This window comes from Protopterus annectens, chromosome 9.part0, assembly GCF_019279795.1.
Source record: "Protopterus annectens isolate FY-2018-M chromosome 9.part0, PAN1.0, whole genome shotgun sequence".
Classification (NCBI taxonomy): Eukaryota; Metazoa; Chordata; order Ceratodontiformes; family Protopteridae; genus Protopterus; species Protopterus annectens.
In genome coordinates, this window is record NC_056743.1 from 1,787,740,194 (window position 1) to 1,787,764,241 (window position 24,048).

At 43.1% G+C, this 24,048-nt stretch overlaps 1 protein-coding gene across 1 annotated transcript in view; it reads left to right on the forward strand.

Moving 5' to 3' along the window:
• The window catches only part of CALR (calreticulin), a 144,373-nt gene extending 120,809 nt beyond the window's left edge, over positions 1-23,564 (forward strand). Inside the window, exon 9 of the mRNA XM_044084658.1 lies at positions 19,185-23,564. Coding sequence (XP_043940593.1) covers positions 19,185-19,376 — 192 coding nt within the window. The 3' untranslated portion in view covers positions 19,377-23,564. The remainder of the gene's footprint in view (positions 1-19,184) is intronic.
• Positions 23,565-24,048: the final 484 nt, after the last annotated feature.

Below are 24,048 nucleotides of genomic sequence, written 5' to 3' on the forward strand. Positions count from 1 at the left end.
TCCCAGCATCTTCCTGGTCAGATTCAGGATCTCGAGTTTCTTCAGGAAAAGAGGTATCCCTCTTTATTTACCAGCAATTACTTTACAGGAAGGATCAATAACTTGAATTAAGCCCTAAGCCAGACCCAGTAAACTACTCCTATCCAAGAAAGTTGAGGAGTAGATATATGCTTGGTTTTCTTTCTTTTTAACAGGAAAAATGGGGCCAACTTTGTTACTAATGGTGGCAGCAGCATCCCCAGAGATGGGTACAGCATTCTGACTTGAGGGAAACCTTCCCTGATGTTCTTCGTGTTTCACTGCTGCAGTCATTACATTTGGGTAATCCTGCTGACAGGTTGCCCTCAGTCGGCGTGAATTCCAAAGTCTTGGGTCCTGCGTCGGTTGCTGTCGCCCCTTTCCTGACGTCAGGTCGTCAGGGGTATAAAAGATGCAGCCAACGCCATTTTCTTGCCGAGCGGTGCCCAAAGCAAAAGCAGTTCACAAGTGCCGGTTGGCAGACTCCTGAGATTTTCGTGCTAGAGTTCCAGATCCGAAGTCTTCATTAAAAGCCAAGTACCCCATTGGGGAAACTTTTTTCTTGCTCCAGACCGGTGTCAGAAAAAGTTAATAATTGTATTTCTTGTGGGAAGCAAATACCTCATAAGGACTTTCATTCTTATTGTATTCCTTGCCTAGGCCCTGACCACGACATTTCCAGTTGTCTTGTTTGGACCCAGATTTAACCAACGCACTATTAAGCGTTGATACGATTTTGCACTATGCTATTTTGGGCACAGATTTAATTATACAATGTCGTCTGATAGCCATCTGACTACCGGAGTTCACAAAAAGCGCAAAGAAAAAGACAGGCAACCGAGGTCCAAAACCGACAACGAAGCTTCTCCTAAGCCAGTCACTGGATCGCCGGTTCTCAGTGAGGCGCTTTCGCAGCCCCTGACTCCCGCTACTTTAGAGTCGCAGGCCGCTACCGACACCCACGTGGAGTCGGTCAGGCCGCTTGAAACTCAAGGTTTTGGAGCCTCGGAAACTATTCCCTCAGATGGGTCTGGAGCCGCTGAGCAGGCATCGGCTTCTGATGGTGTATTCAGACCTAAATAATTATACATTAAACCGACTTCAGCTTCAAAAGCAAAGACTAAAGCACCTTTAAAAGAAGTTCACCAGCCACATGGTCAGGCCTTCATGCCAAAAAAAACAGATGCTCAAATTGGCCGAAGACTTGATTACCTTGATCAGGGGTTCCCATCTCCCTCCTGATAAGAGGCCTAGGCAAGAGACAGACTATGAATCTTCAGATCAGGTTTCCATTTCCTGATTCTTCTTCTGATCAGGAATGTTCTCTTCCCCCTTATGAGGATTTTGATGCTGAAGAATCTATTCCTTCAGCTTCTCCTCCTGAGGACTATTCATTTGGGGAAACCTTGCATACCATGAGGGAGCATTTCCACTGGGAGAGCCAAGATTTTTCAGAGTCTAAGAAGAGGCTCAGGGACTTCCTTCTTCTGCCTCAACGCAGGCCTCTAGCTATTCTACCTGTGTTAGATATTGTAGATGATGTGTTTTCAGAGTCTAGTCTGACCCCTGACTCCTTACCTCCAGCTCCTGTTAAGCCTGACAGATACTACAGGGTTCCTGACTCTCATGAATTCCTTTTCAAAAACCCTGCTGCAGACCCAGAAACTATTTCTCAGGATCCCAAAGGGGTTAAGGCTTCCACTGCAAAAAAACCCTACCCCCTCTGACAGAGATTCTAGGGCATTGGATAGATGGGGAAAAAAGATTTACACATCTGCTACCTTGGCTATAAGGGCTTCAAACTGCCAATGTCATATGCTCAAATATCAGCAATATGTCATGACACTGCTTAAACAGAAAATGTTATAATAAATACAGGATTTATTGCATGCAGCTGAACAAGTTGGAAAGCATACTTTGCAATGTGGTTTTGATTCTGTGGAGGCCTCCTGCAGGGCCGCTGTTACGGGTTCTGTAATTAGGAGGCACGCTTGGTTAAAGGAACAAAATCTGCCTGATCATGTCAAAGTAAAATTATTAGATGCACCATTACAGCATGATACCTTGTTTGGTGTTAAGGCAGAAGAGATATTAAAGAAAATGGAGGACAAAGCTAAATCTATGCAAACGGTCAAAGATTTTTTACAAGTACAGCCACCTAGGTTTAGCAGACACTGGCTTACAAAGAAGTGGTCCTTTCCAGTGTCAGACAGACCTCAAAGGGGCAGATAGAGGTGCCCTAGAGGAAGATCCCAGCTGCAAGGTTCGTACAGGTCTAAGCAATGGGGAGTTTCTACCTCCAAAAGTGGAGAAGACCAATCACAACCATACAGGAAGCAGTCCCAATGACTTTCCCTTGCCAGCACCAAGCACTTGTCTACTGGCAGCACCCTTAGGGGGGAAATTGGCACTTTTTTCTCAAAATTGGCACATTATAACCCAGGACAAATGGGTTCTAAACATACTGTCACAAGGCTACAAGTTTCACTTCCATACCCTGCCAAGGGCACACGGTTGGCCAGACCTGCCAAAAAAATCAATGGGCAGAGGCTCAAAAACAAGTCTCATCCCTCATGGATATGGGGGCTATTCAGTAAGTGCCACAGCAAGAGCAGGGACAAGGATTTTACTCAAGACTGTTCTTGGTACCCAGAAAGGACAAAACATGGAGACCAATACTGGACATATCAATTCTAAACACTTTCCTGGATATACCAAAATTCAAGATGTTGACCTTACAGCAGCTTCTGCCCATGCTGGGTAGAAAGGCTTGGCTGGTCACTTTAGACCTAAAAGAGGCATACCTGCATGTCCCAATCAGACAATCATGCAGAAGATACCTCAGATTCAAGGCTGGTTCAAAGCATTACCAATTCTCTGCACTGCCCTTTGGCTTATCTACTGCGCCCAGGGTCTTCACAATGTGCCTGGCACCAGTAATTGCTTTCTGCAGACAAAGAGGAATACAAATATATCCTTACTTGGACGACTGCCTCATTCAAGCAGAGAACAAGGACATCCTACTACAGCATCTGGCATTTGTGAAAAGACTTTTACCATGCCTAGGGTACACAGTCAACGAAAATAAATCAAAACTACCCTCTCAAGAGATAATATTCCTGGGTGCAAGCTTAAATACAACTGACCAGATGGCTTATCTCATGCCAGACAAACAAAGGCAACTGACTACTTATTTCAAGGAAATGGCAACAAAGGCCCAGTTATCTGCAAGAAAAATTCTGCAGACTTTGGGTTTCATGGCATCCTGTATCCTACTAATTCCATATGCAAGACTGCATATGAGGAAACTTCAATGGTACCTAAAAAGTGTCTGGACACAACATTGCCACAGACTGGAAACAATGATTACTCTCATTCCCTGCCTGCAACACGAGTTTCAATGGTGGGCAAAGGCTCGTCACCAAAACAAGGGACAGCCATTCTCACTTCCCCCAGCCAGGCAGAACCTAACAACTGATGCATCAGATTATGCCTGGGGGGCCCACATGGCAGGAAGAGGCATTCAGGGCACCTGGTCCTCAAATCAAATGCATCTACATTTGTTTGTGTCTTTCGGCTTTTCCCGGTTAGGGGTCGCCACAGCAGAACTCCGGTCCGCTAATGATTGGCAGTAGATTTTTACGTACTGGCTTGCCGGGCCTAACGCACAACCTTCAACGAAGGAACACCCATTCACGCATGTCGCTACACAGAAGACGCTCTAACTGAGAATCGAATGGGCAACATCCAACTGTGAGGCGACAACGCTACCACAGCACCACCACCGCAGTATCAAATGCATATCAATCAAAAAGATGCTAGCTGTTCAAAATGCCCTGACAGCCTTCAAGGACCTAATTCATCTGGGACAACTACTGATAAAGACAGACAACACCACAGTCATGTGGTACATAAACAAGCAGGGGGGCATGCATTCTTAACCCCTTTGCAGACTAGCCATGACTTTATGGGATACACCATTGACTTACCAAGTTCATCTGCAGGCACAGTTCCTGCCAGGAAAGGACAATACTCTGGCAGACGAACTAAGCAGAAACCTCATGGATCCCCACGAGTGGCACCTGGATCCACAAGTCTTCAGCATGATAACAAAGAAATGGGGACGCCCGGATATAGATCTATTTGCCTCCCCTCACAACTATCAACTAAAAAGATTCTGCACAAGGACTTATCACAGACAAGCATGGAAAGTGGACGCCTTATCTTTCAACTGGAAAAACCTATCGGTATATGCCTTTCCTCCACTGCCTCTCCTCCCCAAGGTACTCCTAAAGGTGAGACAGGAAAAACTAAAAATTATTCTGATTGCCCCAGACTGGTCCCGCCAATACTGGTATCCGATCTTAAGGAACTTGTCTCGATGCCCAGCCTGGACCTTACCTCAAATACCTCCCCTACTGTCCCAACAAAACAGTCAGATTCTGCACAGCCAACTCAGGACTCTAAACCTGGCAGCATGGCGGATAATGTAGCCATACAAAGCACACCTCTCGGTAAAGCTGTGATGGATGTCATTTTGGAAGCCAGAAGGTCTAGTACTAGAAAATCCTATGCTGGAAAATGGAAGAGATTTTGTGCTTGGAACCAAGCTCAAAGAACAGACACAGCTGTACCAAATATTCCTCAGATTTTGCACTACTTAACTGAGATGCTGGACAAAGGCCTATCTTTTTCATCAATTAAAATTCATGCCTCTGCCATTTCGGCTCATTACAATACAGAGCCACCACACTTTTCTCATCCTTTATTAAGGCAGTACCTCAGAGGAGCCAAAAATTTAAGGCCTCCAAGGAGACTGCCTCTGCCTGCATGGGACCTCAATTATGTATTGGAAAAACTCACCTTACCTCCTTTTGAGCCAGCTGCTACTGCGGATATAAAGTTCTTGTCTTGGAAAACAGCTCTGCTCCTAGCAATAACTTCTGCAAGACTAGTGTCAGAGCTACAGGCTCTCATGGCTGTGGAACCTTTTATCCAGACAGGGTCTCTGAGGACAAACCCTACATTTATACCTAAGGTGGTGTCCAGTGTGGCCCTTAACCAAGCTATTCATTTGCCAACTTTTTATCCAAATCCACAGAACAAGGGAGAGAAAAGTCTGCATTCTTTGGACGTACACAGACAACTTAGATTCTATTTGGACAAAACTAAAGTTTTCAGAAAGACAGAACAATTACTAGTGGCATATGCTGCAGGATCACAAAGAAAGGCTAGCTCCAAGCAGACTATTTCAAAGTGGATAGGTCACTGCATTCGTTTCTGCTACTCTCAGCATGGCAAGCTAGTGCCTAAGGGCATTAGGCCACATTCAACCAGAGCAGCAGCCCCTTCGGTAGCCTTTCTCAGGGGAGTACCAACCAAAGACATTTTAGAGGCTGCTACTTGGAGTTCAGTGCACACCTTTACAAAACATTACAATCTGACACTTTACTCTAAATCCAGAGCAGGCTTTGCCACTGCAGTTCTGCAGGGCCTCATAGCCGCTCCTAATATTGTTTAGCTCCGGCCCCCCAACCATAGCTTTGGGACTCTACCCAAATGTAATGACTGCAACAGTGAAACACGAAGAACATAGTACAGTTGTGTGCACTTACCATAAATGTAGATGTTCGAGTGTATTCACTGTTGCAGTCCAGGTTACCCACCCGCCATCCCCCTTATTTCTGCTGGAACTTATCTTTACTTCTCTGATTTATACAACCTATGTGGTGTATTTGCTTGTAGATGAAGGTAAAGTTTATTTTGGTGCATGTATGTTTTATATATATATATATATATATATATATATATATATATATATATATATATATATATACCGAGCCTACCCCTTTGGGGGCACCTGACATGTGGGGCAAGAAAAACTGTAGAAAATGGTGTCGGCTGCATCTTTTATACCCCTGACAACCTGACATCAGGGAAGAGGCGACAGCAACCGACGCAGGACCCAAGACTTTGGAATTCAGGCCGACCTGAGGGCATCCTGCCAGCAGGATTACCAAAATGTAATGACTGCAACAGTGAATACACTCTAACATCTACATTTATGGTAAGTGTACACAGCTGTATTTTCCCTTTCCCAGGACTGACAGAGTGGCTCTCCATTTCCCACTAAGTGGTTCTAAGAGCTGTAGAGGATGTGGCTAACCCCCAGTCCATAGTGGGTGTAGACCAGAGGGATCCAGTGTAGATGATGAGTGCTCTGAGGTGAAACAAATGGCCACAGCAGAATCACCCACCTATGGCTGAGACAAATTGCTAGCCTGCTGTTGTGGCAAAGGCTGTTTGCTTAATTTTTTTCTTTTTGTGGCTGAAAGACGGAACAAGCGTGAGCCCAGTAATAGTGTTCCATGGCCAAGCCAAATGTGATGCCTCTTTCATGGGGAAGACATGCAGCAAATGCCAGTAAACACTACCAGTCTACAAAGTTACTTTTTTGACAGGAAGAGCACAGTAAAAAGCACTTTAAAAACACTGACAACCCCACAAAAGTAGAATGAACACAATATCTCCACAGGGAAAAAAAAAATCAGTTACTTTACATAATTTTTAAACATACAGGAACAATGAACACTCCATTTAAAAGTACATTAGTTTCATGACAGTCCATTAAAACACAGTAATCCTAACTTTTTAATCTCTTTCCTAAAGAGAACTGGATTATTTTATAATAATAAAAGAGGACATTGATACAAATAAGAAAATGGAAGTTTATTTTTCCCAAAAGAGAACTTCTCTGCCTAGCAAAGAAACAGCACAAAGTGTCAATCCTCAAAGTCTCAGAGGAGCATATTCTAATGCGGCAGTAAAGCTCGGAAGGGCTTTGCATTCAAACTTGTCTTTTGGTTAGCTTGGCTTGAGCTACCTGACAGTTTGTGTGTGTCCTGAAGCTTTGGAAGTTGGACGGCTGTTCTATCCTTGGCAGAATGTAACCCCTATAACTAAGGCTATGCAGTTGTTCTCAACATGATGAACATCTTTGTTCTGAGGTGCAGGTAGGAATGGACTTTAAGCACTGCCACTAATTCCTGCGTTTGTTTTTTTGGATGTGTAGTAGCTTGCTACTGATGAGGGGATCAGAGTTTCCTCTTCAGTTGGGACCAAGTAACTAGTCTGGATAAATGGAATGTTTTTTTGGTGTAGGTTTTTATGCATGAACAACTGCTGTTAATATATTATATTTCAAAGTTGTCCCGCTGATCTTTAGGACTGTACAGTGGTTTGTAGATGACAGAAAGTCAGACAAATCTGGCCGTTGTATTACATATAGTAGCAAGTTTATATGCGGAAAGCTGATTCCTCATAACTAAGCCGCTATGTATAAGATCAGAAACTTTGCTCATGTCTGTCTGATTTCTGATGTTGGGAAAGATGTTATTCTTTACAGTATGCACAGTTTTCATTTAATTTCCTTTTAGAGTTGTGTTAATGTATTCTCCCAAAAAAAAGTTCATAGTAACATGACTGTGTTTTGTACTCTGTGCTCGTTCATTTGACCCTGTTGTTCACCATGAGATTGCTTTCCCAAATAAAACATGTTGTATTCTTTCTCGCTGAAGATCAGCCTTCTGGCAGTTCATTATATGATTTAACTTCATCTACACATGTGCCAGTTTGTCAGCAAAGTGCATCATAGCAGATTTATCTGGTGCAGCTGAGAACAGGAGAGGCCAGATGTGTTGAATTGTGTCTGACTTGGCACAGATCTGTTAGTATGGTGCGCCATATTATTGCTTGCTTTCTTCCTGACAAGTCTGTGAAGTATTTCAGTACTGCTGTTCTGCACTTTTTTTTTTTTTTTTTTTTCTTGGTTGTTTAGCCACTGATTTCATTTAAAAGTCAAATGTTTGGAGAAGTCTAGTAAGTTGTTTGCTGCAGAAGGGTCTTTGTATTTGTGGATACATGGTTTGCAAGTTTAGTAATGTCTGTGTGCGTGTTTTGGTGGCCATTTGTAAAATCCTGCATTTCTGACAAGTCTCTTTATGTTGTGCAAGATATTTGGGCAAACTGCTGCAAAACATTTTCTAGTATTGTTACTAGATGGCCAACTGTACTGGCTCACAATTCTTTGAGAGGAACGGTCTTGACTTTCTTTGTGTTTCTGGCACTACCCGTTTTTAATGTTGCTGTTAACATTGTTGCATGTACTGCAGTAAAGGAAGTAGTTTCCCTGGTGAAGGAACATGTTAATAGGTCCATAGGTTTACCTGAAGCTTGTTGGTGGTTAGCCATTGAAAAGCCTAGTGTTCACACACTTGTATGAAGGGTGGAATAGTTAGGAGATCATTAGCCTTAATGCCAGTCATGAATTTATGGTTCCCATCCAGTCATTAAGATTTGCCTTAAAGGGTTTCAGAGGGGTACTCTCTTTTCATAGGGTGGATGTATTCTAGAGGTAAGGAATATAGTGGCTGTTGCTCCAGCAGAAAAACATAATTTTCCCACTGTTGCTTGAGGCCAAAAAACAGACTAGGGGTCATGGGTTGAGGCTTTTGTCCTTGAAGTGACTAGTTTGGTTACAGAGGTGAAAGCTGGTCAATAAGGGGCCTTTCATAGCACAAGACATTAAGCAAATATCCTATATCTGCAGTAAGGTACTGAATAGATAGACATTTTTTCCATTGGAGTAGCGTAATTGGTTTAAGCCAAATGTTTTTCTAGTTGGGAATCTTTTGGTGCCTTTCAAGTTGTAAAATGAGCTTTTAGAGGTACATTCTAAAGGGGGCATTCAATTTATAATGGGTCTAATGAGGGAAGGACTAAAGGGGTAGAATGACTTATTTGACCTTTGGAGTGCTGCAACAGTTGAGCTGTGCAAGGCACAAGGGCTTTCTGACTACAACTGAGACTTGGTCAAAAGAAAGCTCATTGTCACTGTAGGTACCCAGGTCTCTAATAATAGAGCTGTTTTAAGAGGAATGTTATGATACCATGAGAAATAGGGCTAAGACTCTGACCAAAGGTAGTGGGGGTACACTTAGCATTTAGGGTGAGAATATGATTCGTGCATAAGGTACATATCTGACTTGAGCCTTGCTGTAAAGTTTGGTAGCTTGAGGTAAGTTACAAAAGTACCCAATTTACAGTTTGACCACAAACTTTTATGCACAGACTACCCTGACTGTCTGTCTGATTTTTTTTTAACTTCTGAGATGCAAATGACAAATGGAAGGGGACATTAAAATTCAGTCTTGTGGAATGCCCCAGTAACGTTTCTATGGCTAGAGGAAGCACCTTTTACTTTGACTACTTGAGTTCAGTCCCAAAGCCAGTAGACAACGCAAGGTTTATGTTGAGATGGAAGTGTTTGCTCATGTTGCCTGCATGGGGAGTTGCGTCAAAAGGCTCTAGCAAGGTTGAGTTGGGTAGTATAGACAGTCTGGCCCTTGTCTGAAGGCCTATTTGACATTGTAAAAAAAAAAAATTGACCAAAGTGATAGGCATGACAACATGTCCATAAATCCAAAGTGACTGGAGTCGGGGGGGGGGGGGGTCTGGAGATTGTGTGTTTGTTTTTTAATTAGCATATCAAGAATGCATTCCGTGACTTTGATAGCAGTGATAATAAAATAGCAGTTTTAGCAATATCAGCAAATCATTAAACAGTCAACAGCCTAGTTTTGCAGAACTATTGATGTAATGGGATCCTATCTCGCCTACATTCATAACTGATGGGTTCGGAGCCGATCCATCGGCTCCGACTCGGCCAACTAGTATACTAGAACGAAGTCTCTTATTGGCTGGGCTACCCTCTATCCCAGGATGCACCACACCTGCTTCCCCAGATCTCGTTTGCCGCTTTATCAAGCTAGACATGGTCTCGACTTGGCTGGAGCTAAGTGTATTTTCTTCTTTTTTCTGGTCTTTTGACCTGGGGTTTCCTCATAAATTCAATCAACAGCTGTTTTAACAGCTATTCTTAAGTTTGTGTATTGTTTGAGTGTTATTGGCATTTTTGTATCTGTGGGTACTTCGGGCAAGGCCCGTTTAAGTTAGAGGGCCTTTGCCCTTCTTAGTGGAGTGAGTGTGTTGTCTGTTTTTATTCCTTTTTCTTCTCCGGGTAAAGCCTGTTTAAGTTAGAGGGCTTTTGCCCGTTGTGTTCCCTTTGTTGTTGTTCTTTCTCCTTGTGAGGTAAATCTTGTGTTCAGAGGGCTCGCGCCCTATTCACGCGCTTTAAAGTTTTTGGTGAAGTACTGTTTTTTGTGTGGCAGTTAGATTGTTCCACTATTCCATTAGTTTGTTGGTGAAAATGTCTAAAGAGCAGAAATCTGGTTTTAAAAAGTGCACTAAGTGCAATTATAAAATGTCTGTCACTGATAGTCATGCCATTTGCGTTTATTGTTTAGGGCCAAAGCATTTGCAAGAGACATGTAGTGTGTGCCATGCCTTTTCCGCTAGGGTTCTTCAAGAACGTAAAAATAAATTAATCCTGAAGGGCCTTATTAAGCCCTCCTTTGAGGAAGCTTTGGCTTCATCTTCTGCTACTGCTTCTAAAAAGAAAAGGTCGTCTGCTCCGACCAGTCCGTCGGAGCCGACTACTAAGAAGCATAAGTCGACCTCTTCTTCCTCGGCTCCACTGACTTCGGAGCCGAGGGTCGAAGGGTCTGCCTCGATGCCTCTTTCCTCGGCTCCATTAGTTTCGGAGCCGCAGGTTGGAGCATCGAGAGGCGAATCACCTCCCTCGGTTCCATTGGTCTCGGAGCCGATGGAGGTGTGCAGCTCAGACTCTTCCCCCTCGGCTCCGAAAGCTCCTTCGGCGCCGACCCTTATTCATACTGTATCGGATCTGGCGCCGATAGTGTTGGAGCCCTTTCGGAGCCGGTCCCCTACCTTGTCTGAGCCGAGAGAGAAGTCGTCTCGGCCCCTTTCTATTTCCTCTAGATCCTCCAAATTATCTGATTCAGATTTGGATAGAGTTATTCAGAGGCTTTTCCAGTCTCCGGTTTTCGCAAAAATGGTCTCTGCTCCAGCCCATTCGGCCCCGGAGCCAATCCCCCCCTCGAAGCTTTCAATTCCTTCTCCAACTTCCTTGGAGCCGTTGGAGTCTGTGATAGTGGAGCAAGGCGGAGCCGCACAGTCGGAACCGAGACCCCTTCGGAGTTTATCGGTTCTGACCATTGTTCCTACCCTGTCCTCGGGTTCGGGGTTCGGTACCGGGACTTCCTCAGCCGGGGCCGAGGGGAACATCTTGGAGCTAGGTGCCTCGGTGCCTAGTCTCCCCCTCGGAGCATCGGCTGCGGAGATTCCTAGTGCCGTCGTGGTCTCTCGGCCAGTGACCTCCATGGAGTCTGGAGGTCCTGCCTTTGAGGCCATGAGGAGCATGCTGGCCATGTCCTTGCCGGATCAGCAGGTTTCCATCTCACCGTCCCTAGACCTAGAGACTGGTGCTTCTGGCGTACTGCAGTCCCATGACAGTGGGGTCCCAGGGGCTGAGGATACCCCCGTGGGGGGTTCCCTTCTTACGGGGGGTCCGTCCGAAACCGCTTCAGATGAGCCTCCACGGAAGAAATTGTGCAAGAGGAAGCACGTGGACTCCCAAGATGAGTCTATCACATCTGACACTGACCTCGATGATGCGGAGGGGTCCCCAAAATCATCTTCGGATGATGTCTCTTTCTCGGATATCCTTGAGATTCTGAGACAGAGAGGAGATTGGCAGGCCAAAACCCCTTCCGCTGAGGAGTCAGTCTTCCTCAAGGCCTTCGGGGCCCAGCCCTCCGCCTCCTGGGTGTCTCCGCCCTTCGATGAGTTACTTGATTTAATTTCTCGAAGGGCTTGGGAGCACCCTGACTCTGTGGAACCGGTGCCTGCAAGACCCAACAAATTCCTTTCAGTCCCCCCTCAAAAGGAATTTTTAACGAAAGGAGTTCCTGTAGATGCGATGGTGGTGGTATCTGCCACACAGCAGGACGTGGCAGAGGCTTCAATGTCCATCCACCCTCCTAATAAGGATTCCAGGAGCATGGATAGGTACGGGAAGCGTACCCTTTCTTCAGCGGCCTTTACCTTACGGTCGCTGAATTACTTGTGTCATTTTACTAGGCTCCAAAGGGACCTCCTTAAAGAGCTAGGTGAGTCCCTCACAGGTAATCTACCTGAGGCGTTAGCCCACACTGTTGGCGCCCAGATGACTACCTTATCATCCATTGTGAACTCGTCCATGAGGCTCATCTCAGATGCGGCCGAGGCGAGTAGAGCAGGAACAGGCGTGGCCCTTAGGAGACACGCCTGGTTACGCTGTGTTCCTTTGGAGGCCTTCAAGTCTTCCTTCACGATGCCTTTGATGGGTCCTCTTTGTTTGGACCCAAGGTGAAGGACACACTGACTCGGTGCGAGCAGGAGGGCAAGACCTTGACTGCCGTTGGGGCCCGTTTTTCTGCTCCCTCTAGGCCTTACCCCAAGGCCCAGAGAGGAGGGAAAATGTGGTTCAGGAAAACTCAGAGGTCTTTCCCTACTCCACCCAGTGATCCCCCCTCTAGAGGCAGGGGGGGGGATTCGGGAAGATGCCTTCCCAGAGGTGGCAGAGGCCCCTGTAACTCTGGAGACCGCGATTCCTTTCGTGGTTCCTCCTACGCTCACCGTCTCTGAGTTGGTGCCCGACTGTGCAGCTCCGGAGCCAGTCGGGGGTCGTTTTGCGGAACACCCACAGGCTTGGGAAGCTATTACCAGCGACCAGTGGGTGCTCCGGATTATTACCGGAGACTATCTCATTCCCTTCATCAAGCCCCCCCTTCCCTTCAGGGAAATCCCAGACGTGCCACCCAGTCAGCGGGATCAAGCAGCAGTAGAGGTTTCAAAGCTGCTAGAAAAAGGAGTCATCCAGCCTGTCCCCGCCGATCAGATCGGATCAGGAACTTACTCAAGACTATTTTTGGTGCCAAAAAAGACAGGGGACTTAAGGCCCATTTTGGACCTCAGTTCATTGAATCGCTTTGTGAAAAAGTCCAAATTCCGAATGGTCACTCTTCAGTCCATTCTCCCACTATTGGAGAAGGATGTCTGGATGTGCTCCATAGATCTCAAGGACTCTTACTATCACATTCTGATAAGTCAAGGAGTCCAGGAGTCATTTACGCTTCCGCCTGGGAGACGGTCATTTTCAGTTTCGAGCACTGCCCTTTGGTCTCACCACAGCCCCCAGGGTGTTCACCAAGTGTCTGCAGTGGTGACTGCTCACCTGAGAAGTCTAGGATTCCAAGTGTTTCCATATCTAGACGACTGGCTCCTTACTGCCACCTCCAAGCATCTACTAATTCAGTCGCTCATGGCCACAGTCAGCTTGGGCCATTTCCTAGGAATCCCTTTCAACTGGGAAAAATCTGTGCTACAGCCATCTCAGCGTATTACCTTTATAGGCGCAGAGTTAGACACAAGAAGGATGCGCGCCTTCTTACCGGCAAAAAGGATTCAGGTTTTGCAGAATCAAGTTTGATCCTGCCTTCCCCTATCAAGAGCTCTGGCCAATCTGATTCTGCAGGTATTGGGATCGATGGCATCAACTATTCTCCTAGTCCCCTTAGCCAGACTGCACATGCGAGTGCTGCAATGGCTACTTTTGGTTCAATGGTCCTATCAGGAACTTCCCTTGAACCACTTGGTTATGATTACGGAAAGTTGCCATCAAGATCTGCGTTGGTGGCTCCTCCGATCCAATCTCGACCAGGGGCGACCTTTTATCCTTCATTCCCCCATTGCCACTGTGACCGCGGACGCCTCCCAGGTAGGGTGGGGGGGGGTCATTATCTGGACAGGTCTGTCCAAGGCACATGGCAACCCCAGGAAGCGCATTTACACATCAATATCCTGGAAATGAGAGCAGTGCTACTGGTACTACAAGCTCTCCATCATGCTCTCCCGCAAGGTCTGATTGCTATCCTATCTGACAACATGTCGGTAGTTTGGTATATAAACAAGCAAGGCGGGACCAGGTCATACCCACTGTGCAGAGAAGCCATGAGACTTTGGCACTGGGCGGTAGCTACCAACCGCTTCCTAATGGCAACGCACATCATGGGGAAATCCAATGTGATTGCGGACAGACTAAGCAGGACTATCCTGTTACCCCACGAGTGGTCCCTCAACCAAAGAGTGGCTGCGAAAATCTTCGCCAAATGGGGTCTCCCTTGCTGCGATTTGTTTGCCAGCCCCCACAATGCGAAGTGCAGAGAGTTCTTCACTCTGACTCTCTCTCAGGGACAGATTCCCAGGGACGCTCTAACCCACATTTGGCCCCCCGGTCTCCTTTATGCCTTCCCTCCGGTTCCCCTCCTGCCGAGGGTGATACAGAAGGCAATTTACCTGGAGAGCGACATGATTTTGATTGCCCCGCACTGGCCTCGTCAGGTTTGGTTCCCCTTCCTTCGGAGGTATGCGGTGGAAGGTCCATGGTTTCTGGACCCGGTGCCAGACCTGTTGACTCATCAGTCAGGACAGTCTCACCCATCTCTCAGGTCCTTGAGGTTGGCTGCTTGGTTACTCCACTTCCATCCTTAGTCAGGGACAGTTCCCTCTCTCCGGAGGTTATCCACATTTTGTCCTCTTCTAACAAACCTTCCACTATCAAACTGTATTCCAGCAAATGGAAGAGGTTTGCCCTTTGGGCACAGCGACGAGGTATAGACCCTCTTACTGCCCCAGTACCGGAGGTCTTAAATTTCCTGGCCTCTCTTTTTCAGTTGGGCTCTTCAGTTTCCACGATTAAGGTTCAGCTAGCGGCCATCTCTAATTTTCATGTTTCTTTTGAACCTTCATTAATGGCAAACAAGCTTTGCAAGTCTTTCCTTAAAGGAGCGTGGCTCCTTAGGCCCCCGATATCTCATCCTGTGCCCCCTTGGGACCTAAATATGGTCCTGACTGCCTTAACTGCCCGCCCCTTTGAACCAGCAGCTACCTGTGATATGAAATTCCTGTCTTGGAAGACCGCTTTTTTAGTGGCCATAACTTCGGCCAAGCGGGTTTCAGAGCTCCAGGCTCTTTGTTCTAATCCTCCTTATTTGATTTTTCACAAAGATAGTGTCCCTTAAATTAAATCCCTCTTTTTTACCAAAGGTAGCATCTTCTTTCTGCATTCAACAGTCCCTAGAGCTCCCTGTATTTTTTCCCAAATTCTTCAATAACGCAGAATATATCTTTCATCAGTTGGATGTCCATAGACAACTGCGTTTTTATTTGAACAGGACTACTCCGACGCGGAAGTCAAATCAACTGTTTGTGTCCTTTGCCAAAAACAGGTTGGGTCAACCAGTGGCTAAAACCTCCATAGCCAAATGGATTAAAGATTGCATCTGTTTCATTTATTCGCAGGCTGACAGAGCTTCCCTTTCTAGTCAGGGCTCATTCTACCAGGGCAATGGCTACTTCTGTAGCATTCCACTCCAAATTATCAATAGATGATATTTGTGCTGCGGCTACCTGGACTTCTCCGCACACTTTCATTTCTCATTACAAAATAGATGTGGCTTCTCGAGGCAGGGCTTCCTTTGGTTCCACAGTTCTCAGGAGTGTTTTCCAATGAGCCACCCGGGATTTAGGTGCTAGGGACGCTGTCCCATCAGTTATGAATGTAGGCGAGATAGGATCCCATTACATCTTTTAGTTATATACTTACCATAACTTCGGATGTATGGGATCCATCTCGCCTACATTCATTCGTACCCACCCTCCTTTCCCCCTTCCATTCAGATTTAGAAGAAATGTTGGTCCATTTGGAGATCTTCTCTTGAAGAACTTTAGTTGGTTGGAGTAACTGGTATTTTTTCTGTGTTTGCATGTAAGTATGAAAGCGAACAAACAAGATCTGGGGAAGCAGGTGTGGTGCATCCTGGGATAGAGGGTAAGCAGGTGTGGTGCATCCTGGGATAGAGGGTAGCCCAGCCAATAAGAGACTTCGTTCTAGTATACTAGTTGGCCGAGTCGGAGCCGATGGATCGGCTCCGAACCCATCAGTTATGAATGTAGGCGAGATGGATCCCATACATCCGAAGTTATGGTAAGTACATAACTAAAAGTACATTTTGTGTAAAGCAAGTTGCAATATTTTACTGTGGCCATTTTATTTTTTTTATCACAGTCAGACTTCTGAGGTGTCCACGGTCAGTAAAAGGGCAATAGATATGGACATCAGTGGTTTATAATGAAAAGTAGTTCAAGTGATCTTTTATGGTTGAAATATTCTGAATTGATTAAAATTAGACAGGTAATGCCACAGTGTTGTGCTTTGTGCAGCTAGATTCAACCCTAATATTAAAAAAGGGCTTTATATTAGAATATTTTCTCTGTTGTATGTTGCACAACATTCATTAATTTATAGTACAGAGGTTCCCTTCAAAACAGGAATCTGCCAAACAGAACAACCACAGGAGCAGTCCATGGTGCAAAAGCAAGGAAAGAAAACTCCTCCTCTCCCTAGGAAAAGTTAGCAGCATTATTTTACTGTTCACATTTGAAACTCCCTGTTTGTATGTTGTCTGTTCCTGATGGGAATAGTTGTATAAGGTTTTTGTCGGTTTGACTGCAATTGTGAAAAGTATCATTTGAATGAATCTATTGTTTAGGCTTTCTGGGTCTACTGCTGTTGACATTTTTCCCAACAAAGCTGTTTACATTCTTTCCAAAACTGCATGGGTTTTATATTTTGTTGAAGGATAGTATAGCAGTTCATATTTGCTTGTTGAATTGTCATCCAACATTTACTTTTCAGAGTTTTTGCTTTGTTTCTGGTTACCTTGCTTTTCAAGCTCTGTCGCTAGCTGTTATAGCCTCATGAACAGTTTTTGGTAATCCAAGGTAGTCTGTCACTCTTAATTGAAATTTAGCCTGATTAGTGCATATCTGTCTTGTTTGTTGAAAAGGACAACCTTAACTCTGACTTAGTCTGGGAGATAGTTTATATAGGACCAGTCGACTAATTTGAGGGTGCCACATGTCTTGAGGATACCAACTGTCTTGCTTTCTCAACTTGCAGGCAAGTTCTTGAAGCTTCTTTTAGAAACTGGTACTGTGGTAATTGTGAGGTTACAATAATTCCGTGTGACATGTTTGCAAATGGTGATTCAAGCAGTTGGAGAGAGCACCTAAAGGAAGGAACTTGTTCAGGTTTTGAGTTAAAGTACAATCCAGAATTTTCTATGTTCTTCATTAGATCTCTATTGCTGTATTCTCTGCATCTGTTTCATCCATCTGGCCAGTTTAAAAAAAAAAAAAAAAATGCAGCGGGCTTCCCCTAGCATAGTGCCCAGCTGCCCTTGAGCATATCCAGCATGCAAGTATAAAAGGGGATCTACACCTCTGCCATCTTTAGAATTTTCTTGCCACTGTACTCGTGCATATATCTTGTAGTTCAGTGTTCATAATAATCCTGTGTTTCCATACACATCGGTAGACCTCTGGCAGATAAGTACTCCATTAGGTATTCATTTTTTGTTTTCATTATATGTCTTTAACAATGGGGATACTCTCAAGCAACCTTTCTTGTATTTAGCAAACAAGAAAACATGCAGGCACATCTCTACAGAGACTATGATACTAGCTGTATGTTTTTGTCTTGTAGAACAAATCAGGAATTGTGATGTTTGCCAATGTTTCATGCCCTACACTTTTGAAAGTTGGCTGCATACTGTGGGATTGTACCTAGACCATAAACACAGTGAGGCCTCTCTATGTACAGCTATGTTGTTGGCGGATCCAGCCACCTCATTTGAACTTCCATCTAAGAAAGAAACATAAGGAACTGGAGGAAGATGCTTGAATATCTGTCACTTCTATTGATCCAATGTGACAGGACCCAGTGAGATGCTTTTGCAGCCCCTGGCTTGGCAGCCTTCCTGTTCTGCCTAATCCCATGATGATGATGATGATAACCCCTTCAGATGCCATCATAGAAGAGAACTCAAGAATTTTTTGTTGGGAACAAGGAGGAATCCGGAGTTATTTCCAGAGGTGAGGGTGGAATCCATAAAAGTATTCCTTTGAGGACATTGAGGGTTTCCTGCATGATGGTCTAGCCTACTGGACCCAGGTCCTAATTCTTTACGAACTGACATCACTCTCAAAAAAGGACATAGAAAATTAGACTTATTTCCCCACTTCATTGTCTGCATAAATTCGGTCTAAAAAGGATATAAGCAAGTCCCCCCCCCCTCTGAAGTAGGCCAGGAGGACTAGTTCAGGCTAGCTTCAGGCCATGCTGCCTGCCCAGCCATACCGAAAACAACCAGGCCCTTCCTCTTCCTTTTCTAGGGAAAGAGAGGTCCTTCATCTGAGGAAGAAAAAAATCTGGATGCGGATTTTGTGTTTTTGCTTTAGTTAAAGGTAAGTTGATGATGATTTTAGATTTGATGTGATGCAACATTTCATGCACCACCTTTTAAATAGTGTTGTACTCTGCTATGCACATGTTGTTGGCTCACCTGCTTGCAGTACCATTGGTCACCACCAGAGGACATATAATTAGGCTTCCCTACTTCCTCCAACACAAGGAGAAGAGTTGCTGACCACTGTTCACATTGCCGTAACTAATCCAGAAGATCCTCAGCTTATTTCCAAGCTTCAGTCTGTAACAGCGCAAGACTTCTCTTTCCGTAGTTTTTAGCCTGTAGCCCAGTTAATTAAATGATTCATAATGACATTTGCAGGCACTGCAAAGACTAATAAACTGATAAAGGATTCCTAAGGTAAAACATTGTAAAATTTGAGTGTGAAGATGTGTAGTTGCAAACGTTACTGGCTTTAGTACTTTGTTAAAGTAGGTATTGGTAGGATGTCATCATGCTGTTAGTATTTAGCCCAAACGCTAAGATTTTAACTTCTGTTTTTGTCCTAATGCTGCGAAAGTCCACCACACCTCAAAGGGGAGATTTAAAAAAATAAATAAATAAAGTGACATGCCACCCCATATTTGTTTGGGCTCATGTGGTGTGGAGCTGCAAGCAGCCAGTAAGGAAGCGCTTTGTGTTTAAAATACAGCATGTCCATAATTTTAGAAAGCATTTCAAACAAAGCAGTATTTGTTTTCCAAACAGTGTGTCTACAGAGATGTTCTGCATTAACGTGTGCTGGTAATTTTGGAAACCTTGAGGACATTGTTCTTGTAGTGGCGTAATTTTTTCAGATGGGCACATTAATTTACTAATTCCTGGTTCTTATTTTAGGATGCTGAGAAGAAAATGAAAGATCAGCAGGATGAAGAAGAGAGGAAGAAACAGGAAGAAGAAGATAAGAAGCAGAAGGAGGAAGGAGGAGAGAAAGAGGAGGAGGAAGAGGAAGAGGAGGAAGAGGACGAAGAAGACACAGATACTGAAGCAGAAGGAGATGATGATGCCCCCTTAAAGGATGAACTGTAAAATGCCAAATTTGAGACTTTACACATGGAGGTGTAGTAAAGGGACATAAAGCTGCTAGCATGGAGAATGGCACCAGTAACTGCAAAAAGTTTTTGAGAAAATCCAGGACACTGCTCACATGTGCAGTGGGCTTTCTTTTGTTGTTTTTTTTGTAGGTGAAATACCTGTGTGTGTGTGTTCCCCCCCCCCTGGCAGCTTGCATTTTGCCAACACAGATTATTTTTTTAATGAATGTAGGTATTGTATTTGAAAATATTTTCAAGTGTCTGTGGATGTCTTTTCTTGTCTAAAGAACTTTTATTCATTAATGTCTGACTTCCAGGAGCATTGCAGCCACGTAGAATGCTAAATAAGCCTGACCTGCCAGTCAATTAAAATTTGAATCCTTTTTTTAGGACATCTTTCCCTCCTAAAGCATTAAAATTGATGATTGACTGCAGAACTTGTATTGTGTTTAAAGAGAAAATGTTTGAGAATGTCAGAGTAAAGCATTAAAAATACGTGGGGATTCTTTGAAACACGAGAGACAGAGAAAGGTGAAAGGCGTTTTGCCACTGACAAATACCAGAATTCTTGAGCATTAGTAAAGAATCCTCTTAAAATGCTATACAACATGTGGGGGCTTGTAAAATTAAGTGTTTTTTTCAAAATAAGTATTGATGACCTGTACTGTTGCAAAAAAAAAAAAAAAAACAGGGCTTTAAGTGAGATTAACTTCTTGTCACACATTTTCTAAGAGTCTGATTGTCTATATGGCTGTCTCTCATGCAGTCTTAATTGTAACTGGTTCTGCCCAGCTAACCTTTCTTATAATGGAGTGAGTGAAAACATTTCATACTAAGCGAAGGGTACATTTTAAAAAATTGTGAGATTAGTTGCAATGGTGTACATTTACTGATCCTATTTACCCTGAGTCAGCTGCAAAAAATAACATTTCATAAAAGATGGATGCGAGTATTTTATCTCTGTATGTTTTACTGTCTATTACGTTTGTCTGCAAACCGTTTAGTAAGGTAATAACCACTCCTCTGAATTTACTTCCACCTTTTCTTTTGTAACTGTCCGCCCCCTACATGTAGTATTTACTTATCTGCTATGTGCCATTGCAACTTTTTGAAATGTAATTCTGGAAAATCTGCACCCTTTTTACAGTAAACTGCGAGAAGGGAATTGTGTCGCCTGATGAGGTATAATAACACTGGCTAAATCCTGAAGATTCACTAGAGAACTCTGGTGAGGCTATAAAGAGAGATGCCAACCGTAGTTATGTTTTTCTTACAAAGGGCGAAGTTTAATAGAAGTCCAGAGGGGTCTTCAGAGCTGTAGTCAGCAGCCAGTTTGATTGGGAACTGGTATATCTGCTTTGCCTGCTCTTTTCCTCATTGTGCATTTTTAATATTTTGGTAGAATTCTTGGAAGTCGAACCATCAAACTGTACAGCAAAAGTATCTCCGATGCCCTCCAGATGTGAGATTGTAATGTTTGTAGCTAGATGTGGTGGTGCCATTAAAAGAAAAGGTGTATTTGTGTGTTCATGATAATCTTAAGTAAGTCCTTTGGAATGACATCCCATTCATAAGTGGTTTTATGCCATGGTAGGCTTCAGCTCCATTGTACCCTATGAGATAGAGTGGTTAATCTTAAGCTCTTTGTAGTATAGTTGCACCATATTTATAGACAATAGGAATGGTCTCTCAGTGAGACTGCTGGTTAGCAGTTACTAGTATAGGAGCATTAGTTTTGAATTTAAAAAGAACATTATATGTACTGACTAACAATGTTTTATTCAAAATATGTGCAATGTGACCAAGACACACACTGTGTAGTTTACATATGTTTTTAATTGCCCCTGGGTGTGTTCTTTTCAGAACCGTGAACCAAACGTATTTGGTAGCCTGCACACCTGAAATCTCCCTCTTTTGATGGATAAGCTAAATTTAGATAATGACCAGCAGTGGTTATTTTTGTCTTCAGAGTAGCTGCTGTAAACAAAAAAAAAAAAAAAAAATCCCCTATGAGCTGTTTGTAGTTGCATACGATCTACTGCTCTTTCTGTTGAGAGGTGCATGAACTTTGGCAGCCCTGCTGTATCTGTATTGGAACTTTTTCTGTTGTAATGAATGAATAAGTGGAAAATGGTAACAAAGTTTATAATGCTGTGTGCTTTAATGGACTTCTACTCTACTGACTAAACACCCTGTTTGATAAACATGGAGTTATGAACATTGTTGCTGGGGCAGCCTTGAAAACATGCATATGTGAGAAGAGATTTCTGCAAGGCAATTAATGATCAAACTCAATAACTGATCATTTATTATCCTGCTGTAACAGTCGCAATACATTTTTAATTCTGACAACCACTGTCCATTTGAAAACAAGAAATGTATACTAAAACTGAAATCAAACCTAAGCTGTAGGCATTAACAAGTACAGGACATTATTCTCTGTAATGTGACTTCCCTCCACTGGACTGAAAGATGATTCACTTGCATAGCATGTAATGCAGACAATTGCACTTAATGTGAGTTTTCATCTAAAAAGTTGTCATGTAACCTTATCAGCCCTTCGCTGTCCCCTCATTCCACCAGGGGATATTCCTACACTGAGGAATTAACCTGATTTTCCCTTCTCTGCCTTTATAGAGGGAGCTGGCTTCCAGCTTTTCAGTCTGTTCCCCAGCTAGTAATCTGGTACTTGGGACCATTAACTGAATGCAGCTCCCCAGTGTCATACATGGGAGATTGCCTTCTGTAACAGCTGGAAATGGTTTCTCAAAAAAATGAAACTGGTGCTGCTGATCTTACTAGAAGTATTTGGACAAGTTTCTGTGCCAAACCACCTATAAGTGTATGCAAAGAGCCAAAAGTCCTTTCAGAAGTTTTGATGCAAGTATTTCATATCATTTAAAGAAAAGTGTAGAAATATAACTGATTTCTCCTTTGTCCACATTACGGTCTGTATATTTTTAAACTAGTGTCTCTGGAGTTTCTACCTTCATGTTGTGTTGTCTTAAAACAAGTTGCAGTTATTTATTCACATGCTGTCTGCCTCCATTTGCAGTGCTTCTGTGTGATTTGTGTACGTGTGCTTTGTTGCTGTTAGACACCAGTAGCATAGCACCCTAAATAATGATACACAACTGTGCTGTTTCACTAAACTAGTCTCGTCTAGTTTAAAACTTGGGTTGCAGAAGAACATCCAAATGTGAAAACATTTTTGTTAAAACGGGGTAATCAGATGTATAGTTCTGAGATTGTAAAAAAACTGCTATGCTGCTTCAGTTTTTCTTTAAGTGAATTGTTGTGTACAGTAAATTTTCTGTTGCCCATATAACAAGTGTATATGTTAAATTTGCAGTATGTGTTTTTTGTGGGTTGGATATGAAATGCAAACCCCATTCAGCACCTGTGTCCCTGTACCTGTGACCTGTGTAAACCCTCTAATGAACCAGGACTCCATACAGCATCCACAAATACTAGTATTGAATGTGTTTGCCCCATGATGTATTATCTGGAGTACCACGAAAAAGGTGCTTCTACTTCAGATCCATGTTGTGCCAGTCTCTTAATGGCAAATAATTTTATATATTTGATATATACAAGTTGTTTTTTTTTTTTTATTTTATTATTTTTTTTTTTGAGATCCTGCAGTCACCTGAATAACATTATATTGTTATTTTAGGATAGTTTTGTCTCTTTAAAGTGTGTTTTCTGTTTCAGAAAGACATGTATTGTATGACTTTCTGAAATTAATAGATAACATTTTAATGGAAATATCTGAATGAGTTGTATTTGTTTTGATGTATTTTGTACATAAATTATGTGATGGTGCCATAAATGGGGGATCCCAGATTAAAACCTGAGTGGTGCATAGTTGCTTTGGGAGAAGGACATTTTCTTGTTAACCTCATGGTAGGTGCCTGTCTTTTTGTTCTTTTTGCTTTACCTTTTTTACTTTCTGTAATTTCTTGTATCCGGATGTAGTTTCCTAAATTAGCATTTAAGAAACAACACAAGGGAGAAGATATTCTTAACAATTTATTGAAATCACTGATAATTCAGTTGTAATGTATTTTTTTTAATGTTTTGAGCAGTAAAATAAATACATGTAGAAAGATTGGTTATGTTTCTAATTTTTGTGCAATAGGGATCATCCAGCAAAAATAAACATTTTTGAAAAAAAAAATAAGTAAAATTGAAGTTGTGTTTATTACCTGCTTAATGGTACTGGTTCAGTCCACAGAATTCACATGTTAAGGAACTGAGTGTTGTTATATACTTTGGTGACTTGGGATTTAGCTATGCCTGTAAAAAAAAAAAAAAAAAGTAGATAGGCTTAAACCCTCAGAGTAATGATCATGATTTTATTTGTTGCTTTTGATAATCTGTATAGTCTGAGCACATCCTATTTTCAGTGGAGGGTTGGTGAGAAAGTTTCCAGTAATACAAGTGTATTATTTGGTAAGAGCATACAGTACAGTTAGTGGTGTAAAATATGTTAAGGATTTAAAATAGTCTGTATAGTAATCTGCATGCTATCGAAGGGGAAAACTAGTCTGGCGACCCAACAGAGTGCCAGGAAATGATGTTCAAGCTTGCATGAGCAACTGCTTATGGTAAAAAGATTGTGCAAATGTGGATACATGATCTGGCTGAGAAAAGGATTAGGGCAG